Below are 12,060 nucleotides of genomic sequence, written 5' to 3' on the forward strand. Positions count from 1 at the left end.
CATAGTCTCAGTAAACCTCATCACTCGGGCAACTCACACATGGACTCTTTTCTTTGCACTACGTCTGAGCACTTTGCAACTATTTTGTTCTCAATTGTGTGCTTTTCTACTATTTTGGATTTCATATATTTCTCCTGCTTGTCATTTATTCCTGCTGTCTAACATGGTGCCCGAGCACCCACAATTTCACTGTACACGTACAATGATAATAAAAGGCTATTTCAGTCTATTCTTTTTTAACTAGCAGCTCTGAAAACGCGTCATATCCACAGACGGCCACAGGACTTCTACATCAGCCTGGCTCCTCAGGGTGGGGGTCTGGGAGCCAAACAGAGTTTACTGTAAGGTAAAGGGCCCAATGGGGTCAGTGGTTTTCTTCTCATGGCAGGTTATGTGAAAAATGTGTGTTCACCCATAGCATTACGGGGGTGTGGGGACTCAACACAGCATAAATGCTACACTTTGAATGTGGCCGCTGGCTTCTTCTTTGTCATGTTACCTGCACACTGTGGGCCCTTCCATGACACTACAGCATCCAAGCGTGCCACAGGAAATGCCTTTGTTGACATCCCAGGATACAGGTACGTATCGGCATATACCATTATCCAACATCTTTCAAACGTAGGTACACCTTCTGGTGCTGAACGCCTGCAAACAACAAAGGCTTGTTCCTTTGTTAGATATTACTGCATATGAGTGGAATACGTGTGAGCCTTTTGTGGCTGAGTGGGTGGTAATTACACATCTATAGCTTCTGTTGGGCTGACAGCCCGGAAAGTGTTGGATGTCTATTTGCAGCATCTTCCACAGTTGAAAGAGTGCAGAGTGGTCAAGGTCAAATTCGATTTGTGGGCTTTATTTCTGAATGTGATCACACACTTGTCCTCTTCTACCTTTGAGAAGACAAAGAACAATCTGTGGTACAAGTATTGCTTCCTAACAAGTGAAGGGTTTAGGTCCAGTGTTGGAGGTGAGGGTAAAATTGCCTTATAGAACAGCTGGAGAGGCCTAATAAAAAGACAGAGCAGGACATTTTCCACCGTTCACTGTAAAGCAGGCATGCAGTGTTACAATCAGGTGCTGTGGGTCTAGTGTCAGCCCAAACACAGACATCAGGTCTGCCTCCCCCACACAGATTAGAGCCTCACTGCAGTGGGGCTGTGTGAACGCGTCACGGCCCCACTGTCTCGCTCCAGGGTGAGCCGGCAGCAAATAAGCCATCACATCATCACATCACATCCAAGCCAAACTGGATGAAACTTACCGGGATGACTGTGGGCCCCACGGAGCACGAAGGCTGCAAACACGAGAGGTAAAATCCAGCAACAGCACGACCGCAGTAGTGTCCACATGGCAGGGATGTGCGCGTCCACATGCATACAGCACCCACGAACAACTGTTGACTCTCCGTCCTCACCGTCCACTCAGTGACCGCGCAGCAGGCAAGATGCAGGCGGACGGACCCACTCAGAGGTCCACACTATTCCCTTCTTATCATACCACTCGCGCGGACGCTGGTGTCTCCGGAAAAGCGCGCGTGTGCGTGTGCACGCAGCTCCTCAAAGCGTTCTCTGGCTTGTGTGGCTGAGGCGGTGGAGGTAGCGCTGTTTAGGCACAGGGACAGAGAACAGTCGGCGCTGGAGCAGCGGGGAGGGTAGCTTTCATCCCTCCACCCATCCACCAAGTAACAAGCGAGCCCTACTCTGCTACACGCTTCAAACGGCCAGAGAGAGAGAGAGAGCGGTCAGTCCTCTGGATCCTAGCGCCGGGGAGGAAGCGCGCACTCTGAGCACACGCACAGATAAGAAGAGATGTTCCATCTCCACAGCTTTAGTGTATGTTCACAATTAAAGGATTGCACCTCCGCCTCAGGTTTGTCTTGGAATGAGTGCAGCGACCGTGGTTATTCAAACAAAATTAACAAAGCCTTGAAATTATGGAACGCCAGGACTGCCGTAATGAATGAATTAAATACACCATTAAATAATTATTTAAATGTGTCAATAATTAATTGAAATGGAAAATAATTAATTGAAATGGGAAATAATTAATTAAATAAATAAATATTTTTGACACATTTAATTAATTAATTATTGACACTTTTAATTAATTCTTTATTTATTTCACATTTTAATTAATTATTGACACATTTAAATAATTATTTAATGGTGTATTTAATTCATTCATTTTGGCACACTTGACTCCTTCAGGTCTCACCATGAATTAATTTTATCTGTCAACCTCACCCATCAAACCCAGGGGGCGGGGTTAACACTGATCGAGTCAAAACCATTGCTTTGGCATGGTGGCCATTGTTTTTAAAAGGCGTTTCTGCACACCAACAAACAGCATGTGGAAACTAACAGAACTGAACTTTGAAAAATCCTGTTTGTGTGTCACCAAATACAGTTTTAATATTTTTTAGCTGAGAATGTAGCGGTTTAATCTTCAGATATCTGGTCGGTTTGTCAAGATACAGCCTCTTTGCAAAAGTGCTTCGATAATTTCGGAAATGTCTGCCCAGCCCAGTCTCACGGCAAAGCGTGGGATAGACCCACTCGCCTCCCAAGCAATCGAGCTGTTATTAGCACCGACAAAGCGCAGGCCCCAGTACACAGCTGTAATAACCCCCGCAGTACACATTTACTGAAGATATATTTATCGGGTTTTTAATTGCTGATGTTCATATGTGTCATAAGTGTTTCAGTTGCCAATTCTGAATTATAACTAATATTAAAAACACGTTTAAGGAGGAGGGAGAGCAAATACATCCGATTCACATCTGATCTTTGGGTTTTTGTTCAATAATCAGCGTGACCTGTGTATAAACGCATAAACTTTATTAAAAGAGATAACGTTGGTGTTTCTGTCATGTAGTAACTGCTAGGTTTAACTGTACAAAGGTTGTTCGACACTATGAAACACATACAGACTTCATGATGTTCGGCTAATATTTTTATTGTGAATATTAATCATGAGGTCCAAATGGACCATGTTCGTCACCTCCATTTCCGAAGCCGCTGCACTGAGATGCGACCGCAAGGTAGTTGGTGCCTGTCGTGGTGGTAATCCCCAAACCAAATGGTGGACACCAGAGGTGAGGGGAGCCCCCAAGCTGAAGAAGGAGTCCTACCGGGCTTGGTTAGCCTGTGGGACTCCGGAGGCAGCTGATAGGTACCGACAGGCGACTCAGGAGGGGAAAGCGGTGTTCTACCTGCACTGTGTGCGGGTGGAGTGCTGCTGACTTCGACTGAGAAAATTATCGGGGGGTGGAAGGAATACTTCAAGGATCTCCTCAATCGCACTGGCACGTCTTCCGTGGCGGAAGCAGAGTCTGGGGACGAAGGGGAAGACACGCCAATCTCTGGGGGTGAGGTCACTGAGGCAGTTAAACAACTCCTTGGTGGCAGAGCCCCTGGGGTGGACGAGGTCCGCCCCGAGTTCCTCGGCTCTGGATGTTGTAGGGCTGTCTTGGTTGACACGTCTCTTCAATGTTGCGTGGAGATCCGGGGCAGTACCCCTGGACTGGCAGACTGGGGTGCAATGTTCCCTCTAAGCTGCGCGCGTGCGCAATCGTGCACTGCTGGCACGGTCTCTGCGCAGAAAAAAATCTGCGTTGCGCACAAAAAAAAATCTAATCTGAATTGAAATTAAAGTAAATACATTAATAATTCTGTTCTGCAGTGTTAGTCAGTAAGTGACTGGCTGCTCCAGTATGGGATTAGAACGATGCCACCTTATCCCAAAGTCCAGCCAATCACGCGATTCACATTCGTATATATGCAGCTAATCAACGTTGTTGACAGGCTATGACAGCGTCCTTATGTGCCGACACCGGTGTTTTAGCAAAGCGGCTGATGTGGAGTGAAGCCACGTTAATGATGACGACTACAACCATTGGAGATGTGAGCAGGACAGACGGAACAACTGACGGGAAAAGTGTGGACTTTATACCAGTTTTTAAATTGTGTTGATCGGCCACGTAAAACCAGAGTTATGATAAAAATATCTGCAATGTTTGGTTTTCTTCCTGAATACTGTCGTTGTTTATATTTACTGCGGGAAGAAACGGTAAAAACGGCGTTTTATAAGGAAAACACTTGAAATCACTCTCTGCCTGTGAGCAAAAACAAAACCAAAAAACCCCGCCCTTTCCTATTGGTCGAAAAATGTACCATGTCGACCAATCAAAACATGGCATTTAGTTGTTTAGGGAGGGGGGGAAGTTTTAGGAGTGACGGCGGTGTTTTGAGATGTGAGAGATTTGCGACGTTTAGCGCAAATCTTGTGTAGTTAGTGTGTAGTTAGTGTGTAGTTAGTGTGTAGTGTAGTCAGTAGTTTTGTTGTGTGTGTCAGAACAATGAGGCGACTGCTGAATGTTACAGGTGTTACAGGAGTGATACATCTGCTGTTGTCAGGCCTGCAGGTATCAGGCTGTTGTTCTCCTTCATCTCATAGTGGACAGAAATTATTTTTTGGAGTGACACAAATACTTTGTGTGGCATCAGATTTGATGCAGAACAGCTGATTGTTCTGTAAATAGTTTGAAATTGTTTAAAATGCCTTGGCTGCATTTTTAGGTAAACAGCTGCAAAAAACTGTGTTGTTTGCAAAACTCAGTTACTTTTTTGAATAAATAACTATGTGGTAGGACTTGACTTAAGCGGTCAAAGAAGTGCAGGAGACTGATGCTGTCCAGTGTAGCAAGTGATTTATCAGAATCAATCAGAATCAGAATACTTTATTGATCCCTGGGGGAAATTATTTTTTGTTACAGTGCTCCATTATAAACCAACATTAAGACAAGACAGACAATACGCTAACTAAGAATAGTACAATATATACATATATATACATACATAAGTCACTCATAAATAAATAGCTGAAAAAGAAACATGTGTAGCTGTAGCAGTAACCAGTGTGTTAAGTGGATGCGTTGTACAGGGAGCCACAGGCAGGAAAGATTTCCTGCGTCGTTCAGTGGTGCTTTTCGGTAATCTCAGTCTCTCACTGAACGAGCTCCTGTGACTGACCAGCATGTCATGGAGTGGGTGGGAGGTGTTATCCAACATTGTCTTTATCTTGGACAGCATCCGCCTCTCCGACACCACCTTGAGGGAGTCCAGCTCCATCCCCACAACATTACTGGCCTTACGGATTAGTTTATCGAGTCTGTTGGCATCTGCGACCCTCAGCCTGCTCCCCCAGCATGCAACAGCATAGAGGATCGCACTGGCCACAACAGACTCGTAGAAAATCCTGAGCATTTTCTGGCAGATGTTGAAGGACCTCAGTCGCCTCAAAAAATAGAGACGACTCTGGCCCTTCCTGTAAAGTGCTGTGGTGTTTTTAGCCCAGTCCAGTTTATTGTCAATGTGAACTCCAAGGTATTTATAGTCCTCCACAATGTCAACACTGACCCCCTGGATTGAAACAGGGGTCAAGTGTTTCCTGGTCTTCCTGAAGTCCACGATCAGTTCCTTGGTCTTTGCCACGTTGAGCTGCAGATGATTCTGCTCACACCACGTGACAAAGGATTATTCACCATTTTGTGACCCAAACAATATTTCCAAAGAAATAAAAAAGAAACTCAACTCTATAATTAACTCAGTTCAAATAAACATAACTGAACTTAAATCAATGGAAATTAAGGTCAAACTGCACACAGCTACACTGACCTGAACCTTTCTCGTGAAACACCTGAGTTCTTCTGCTTAAATCGTCCACTTAACCAAACAATTTCACATGATTATATTCAAACCTCTGCTACTCCTCTTTACTGGCAACATAAACTCTGTGGTGTAATCAATACATATTACAACAATAAATCTATTTCTTCATAAACCCTCTAAAATCAACTTTATTAAATTATAAGAGTTCTTCCCCTTCTGCACTTGGTCTCTTCCTGTGACCACAGATGAACCCAGAAGCTATAAAGCAGGAAGTAAAACTACATTTCCTCCTTTTGTTTCTGGAAGACAGGTAGGTAAGGTAAGTTGTAAACAATACAAATTAACAGTTGAAATAAAGAACATGTTAACTTAACAAACTTGTAGGGATTGATTTAAACCAAGATGTTATATTACATAATCTGTAAAAGTGCAAAACATAAACAAACCCGGGATAGTAGATGTTTGCCTATTACAGATTACATGTGAAATATGGTTAAATCAAAACAAGAATGTTAACTAAGAATATAGACAAATGGTCTTCTCACCCACTTTGTCACAAACTATATAATTAATTGCCCAACACTCGTCACCAGTGTAACCACGGTAACGTCTGACCCCACTTCCGCCAATCCCTTTATTGTGGCGGGAATGAACCCTGTATAAGTTCCGGGTCAATCAGCTGCATGTTCCCTGCTCCCCTGGCTGCTGTTGTGCCCGTGGTTGGCGTTCTTGTCAGATATTGACAAATTACACACTACATACCAGTTGACAGCGTGCAATAACCCGGCCGATTCATTCACCTTTACACCCTATCTCAATCGACTCAACGGTCAGGGTTTTTTTCCCCGCGATCAGCCCTGATCAGCACGGGATGGCGAGCCACCCGACCACCGCTGCATTGCGGTAGGACTTGCGAACTAAACTGAACTGTTGACACATGACCTCTCACAGGTCAATGAAACTAAAGTGATCACATACTGGACTAAACCTCATTCCACCTCCTTTTGGAACCTAATAAGCTGTTTTGTATTGTCAACATTATTTTTGTTTGTGATATATATGCATATATTTTTTTATTTTTTTGTACATCTGTCTATATATTTCTCATAACAAACATAATATATATATTTTTGAGCTCTATTTTGGTTTCCTGTGTTTTATTCACACACTCAGGCTCCATAGACGAAGCTACTTCTGATTGCTCATTTTCTATGAAGCTGCAGTCAGGCGCCCTGGTCCTTTACTGCGTTACAAGTGGTGAGCCAGCCAGGAGCCTTTGTGTGTGAATTTTTCTTTTCTTTTCTTAATTGCTTTGTTTTTGCTGAAAATCAAAAATGGATTCAGTTGCACTTTCTGGCATAAATATATCACAGTCCGTGATGACCTCCGGTGTGTCTAACACAAAAGCTGATAACGAAATTCTTGATTACTTGTGTACTTATGGTAATCTTAACCATCATTTTTACGTAAATGATCCTGCGAGTACTTTCTTTAAAAACCTGATTGTTGAGTTTGTAGATACCACTGCTTTTACTACTCTAGAGCCGTTTCTGCCATACACTTACTGTTCTAAAACTGTTGCCGACCTTGTGTTCCGCGTCACAGCTTTGGCCTGTAGGTACGCCGCCACAGAGGACAGCAGCGGTCCCCCTCCCAACTACCTCAAGGAGCTCAAATAAATTGCTGATTGCAGCGCGCACCGGTTTGAGGATGTCTTGAAGACAGTCATGAGGCAGATTGGTCAACATTTGCATGAAGCAGGAGCAGATGATGATGGAAAAAGTGATCATGGATATGATGAGGAAAATGGAGTAAATGAGGACAATGGAGTAGAGGAAAAAGAAAGGGAACTGGAGCAGCAGCAATTGTCTTCACCTCCTTTCAGACCGGTTTCCACTGACCAGCACGGGGCATGACCCCGTCAAAGCCAGATTGGACCAACTCCAAGAGTATTGGAGTTTGGTTAAAGGTCTAAGCCCCAACACATTGCCTTCAGTCATACTAAGTGTACTCGACTCAGCTTTTGGAACAGTTCAAGATGGTGAAGAATTGTATGCTCAATGCTTAAATATTCTTCAAAATCTAGGTGAACGATCATCCGCTTACCTCCAAAGACCAAGCAAAGACCACGACCATTTCATCCTCAAGATCTTGATGCTGTAAGGAAACACCTGCAAAAACTTCTCGACTCCGGAGTTATCAGAGAATCCGACTCACCATTTGCCTCTCCAATTGTGGTTGCGCGTAAAAAGAACGGCAGTGTACGTCTTTGTATTGACTACCGCAAACTCAGTCTGCAAACAATCAAAGATGCTTATGCTCTGCCTAAACTGGAAGACACCTTCTCCGCACTTGCAGGATCCAAGTGGTTCACGGTGCTAGACCTCAAGTCGGGTTACTACCAAACTGAAATGGAGGAGAAGGATAAAGCAAAGACTGCCTTTGTCTGCCCATTAGGATTCTGGGAGTTTAATCGGATGCCACAGGGGATTACCAATGCACCAAGCACATTCCAACGGCTGATGGAAAAATGCATGGGAGAATTAAATCTAAAAGAAGTCCTGGTTTTCATTGACGATCTCATTGTTTTTGTGCCAACTCTTGAGGAACATGAAACTCGCCTGATGAAAGTTCTCACCAGACTTAAAGATTTTGGCTTGAAGCTTTCACTTGAGAAATGCATGTTATTCCAGACATCTGTGAAATATCTGGGCCATGTAGTGTCCCAGGCTGGTGTTGAAACTGATCCGGACAAGATTTCTACACTCACTTCTTGGCCAGTGCCGAAAAACTTGAAGGAATTAAGATCTTTCCTTGGTTTTGCTGGGTACAACAGACGTTTTGTCCAGGGATATTCAGCCATTGTCAAGTCGTTGCACGATCTCACTGCTGGTTATCCACCTTCCCAGAAGAAACTGAGACCAACGGTAAAGCCAGAAAATTACCTCAACTCCAAAGAGCCATTTGGAGGACGATGGACGCAAATGTGTCAACAAGCTTTTGAGTCCATAATTGACAAACTTACTTCTGCCCCAGTTCTGGCATTTGCTGATCCCAGAAAACCATACACACTCCACACTGATGCCAGTGCCACAGGTCTTGGTGCGGTGCTGTATCAAGAGCAGGATGGAAAAAATAGAGTTGTAGCATATGCCAGCAGAGGTCCTTTACTGCGTTACACCAGGGTGCTGGAGAGGAGAGTCCATCCGTTAGTCGAACCTCAGATACAGGAGGAACAATGCGGTTTTCGTCCTGGTCGTGGAACACTGGACCAGCTCTTTATGCTCTCAAGGATACTCGAGGGTGCATGGGAGTTTGCCCAACCAGTCTACATGTGCTTTGTGGACTTGGAGAAGGCATTCGACCGTGTCCCTCAGGGGGTCCTGTGGGGGGTGCTCCGGGAGTATGGGGTGTCTGGGCCATTCAGTCCTTATACGACTGTTGCAAGAGCTTGGTCTGCAAAGCCGGCAACAAGTCAGACTTGTTCCTGGTGGGTGATGGGTTCTGCCAGGGCTGCCCTTTGTCACCGATTCTGTTCATAATTTTTATGGACAGAATTTCTAGGCGTAGCCAGCTGGCGGAGGGCTTTCACTTCGGTGGTCTCAGGATCTCATCTCTGCTTTTTGCAGATGATGTGGTCCTGCTGGCTTCATCAGGTGATGGCCTCCAGCTCACCTTGGAACAGTTCGCAGCCGAGTGTGAAGCGGTGGGAGTGAGAATCAGCACCCCCAAATCTGAGGCCATGGTCCTCAGCCGGAAAAGGGTGGAGTGCCCACTCCAGGTCAGGGACGAGACCCTGCCCCAAGTGGAGGAGTTTAAGTATCTCGGGGTCTTGTTCACAAGTGATGGGAGAAGGGAGCGGGAGATCGGCAGACGGATTGGTGCAGCCGCTGCAGTGATGCGGATGCTGTACCGGTCTGTTGTGATGAAGAGAGAGCTGAGTGTAAAAGCAAAGCTCTAAATTTACCAGTCGATCTACGCCCCTACCCTCACTAGTCTTTGGTTTCTTTGTTAGAGTTCTGTCTTATGGTTTATGTCTCTGTGTTCTCTACTTGCTCTGTCTCCCCTGTCAGCTGTGTCCCCTTGTCAAGTCCGCGTCTCTGTGTTATGTTTCCTGTTGTACTTTGAAAGTCCGTGTCTCATGTTAATGGGTCTGGTTTTGCTTCCTTTGTCTTGTCAGCCCTGATTTGTCCCAGCTGTGTTTCCCCCCTGTCTCTCATTCCTTGATTGCTCCTCTGTGTATATTAGCCCTGTGTTCTCTTTGGTCTGTGTCGCGATCTACCCTTATCTACCCTCATCTTGCTGCGTGTTCTGTCTGCGTAAGCTTATTTTGTATTCTCAGTTTTGTTACCCTTTTGAGTTCAGCATTAAAACTGTTTTTTGAGTTCATGTCTGTCTCCAGAGTCTGCACTTTGGGTCCTTTTCCTGCCTGCACACAGCCGTCACATAACACTGTGTGCCGGTGATTGGACATCAGCCGCTGATAAAGTGGGTTCGCCTATAAAGTGCTCTGTTGGGAAACGAGCTCCAGCAGCAATGCGCTCGGGGGAAAAAAACACTATATTTACTTATCTTGTGCAGAAAAATGCGCCAACATGCGTTATATCAAGCACCGGCTGCCCAGTTAAACTGTGACTATCACCAGGTAAAGTGGGTGTGTTTGTTGAATTAGCACCAGGTGTTAAACAGCTGACAGGTAAGGAGGAGGATGCATGCAGGTAAACTGAGGGCCTGTTGAGCTGATCGCTGGTGTCGTGAGAAAAATGTCAGCTCGTTCTTTATGTTACAGAAGCACAGAGACACAAGACCAGGCGGAAAGAGACGATCATCCGGTGAAAATAAGAATCTGTGAATGCAACATGTGGAACACAGAGAGTGGAATATGTAAACAAACCGGTTAACCCCCCTTCCCCCCAAAAGTCAAACAAAAAAACCCAGCTGGAACACCGGGGCTGTGAGCTCGGTGCACTCTGCATGCCGACTGTTAGCAGAGCTAGTGACATCTCTGAAAACATCTGAGTACTTTTGTAAACATATTCTATGTTGACAACCTGACCAGACATGTGAAGATTATGGCGCGACATTCGCGGCTAAAACACTGTTAAAAATGTAGTTGGTGACAGAAAAACGGGGTATTTTAAAACTTTACACCACCACCACTGCTGCCTGTGATTTGAAATGCATTCTGGGATACCTGGCTGCCCCAAGTCCACACAAGCAATCGATTATCTAGGATCGACCTGTCTTGACTTACTTTGCACGGCAACCAGTCAAATGTTAGAGAAGCTGCAGTGGCAGCATTAGCCCCGCCCTCTTAGTTTGATGAGTGAGGCTGACAGACAAAATGATTTCAAGGTGAGACATGAAGGGGACAATAGTGCCAAAATGAATGAAATAAATACATCATTAAATAATTAATTAAAACTGTCAATAATTAATTAATTAAATGTGTCGTAAATAAGTATTTAATTAATTATTTCCAATTTTAATTAATTAATGACACATTTAATTAATTATTTAATGGTGTATTTAATTAATTCATTATGTCAGTCCTGGCATTCCATAAGAAATATTTCTACATTTCCTTCATTAAATAGGTCAATAAAACTCCTCACGTTAGCGATCAGACCCACTCAACATTGGACGTCAGATAGACGTGCAGATTGTCATCCGTGACCAATTCTGGACTAGGTCCACAATTCTGACATCCAACCATGACCCAACTTGGACATCAATATGATGTTCAACATTTGAAATTGGGACTGGAAGTCATGTGGATTTATGTGACAGGTACAGGAAATGTATAAAATGAATAAATAGATTTTGTTTATGAATATCATCAATATGATACATATGAATACAGGTCATTTTAATATGTGTTAGCCTGTTGATTTATTCAGTACATGTGAGTTGTTGTTGTTGTTGTTGTTTGCATTATCCTTTTTTAAAACTGTTTATTTATTGATGTTAATTAACTTCTTTATAACCAGGTTAAAACTGTAATTTATTAAAATTAGTTGAAATCTTAAAAACGTTGAAATCAGTGTAACAATGTAAAATACTAATGCTTAAAGTATTTAGAAAAAAAATTGGATTTTTTTTAAAAAGGAGTACAATGTTTGTAATAAATTTAAAAGAGCATTTGCATTTCATATGGTTCATTTTTACAAGTATCATGTTTTATTGTGAATAGCTTTGTAAGAGGAAGTGAATGAAGTTGTGATCTGTAGCCTGCTCTGAGAGGGGAAGGTCTTTAACCAAACAGCACAACTGGTATCTGCCCCTTATTGCAAGGAGGAATAGGATGAGCACGATAGAGCTACAAAATTACCTCCAGCAGGCCACTTGTGTGTCTCTGACCAGTGAATCAGAAACAGACTCCATGTGG

The 12,060-nt window shown here is 43.8% G+C and overlaps 2 protein-coding genes across 3 annotated transcripts in view; one reads left to right on the forward strand and one right to left on the reverse strand.

The window, feature by feature from the left end:
• LOC146386340 (receptor-type tyrosine-protein phosphatase gamma-like) overlaps positions 1 to 1,887 on the reverse strand; it is a 362,095-nt gene extending 360,208 nt beyond the window's left edge. For both annotated transcript variants that reach the window (XM_084927312.1, XM_084927311.1), the window contains exon 1: positions 1,265 to 1,887. In XM_084927312.1, coding sequence (XP_084783438.1) covers positions 1,265 to 1,379 — 115 coding nt within the window. In that variant the 5' untranslated portion in view covers positions 1,380 to 1,887. The remainder of the gene's footprint in view (positions 1 to 1,264) is intronic.
• fhit (fragile histidine triad diadenosine triphosphatase) overlaps positions 1,234 to 12,060 on the forward strand; it is a 197,418-nt gene continuing 186,591 nt past the window's right edge. Inside the window, exon 1 of the mRNA XM_084927313.1 lies at positions 1,234 to 1,312. The gene's annotated coding sequence lies outside the window, so the exon portion shown is untranslated. The remainder of the gene's footprint in view (positions 1,313 to 12,060) is intronic.

The sequence above is a fragment of the Perissodus microlepis genome, chromosome 5, assembly GCF_051167445.1.
Source record: "Perissodus microlepis isolate ML-2025 ecotype Zambia chromosome 5, ASM5116744v1, whole genome shotgun sequence".
Taxonomy (NCBI): Eukaryota; Metazoa; Chordata; class Actinopteri; order Cichliformes; family Cichlidae; genus Perissodus; species Perissodus microlepis.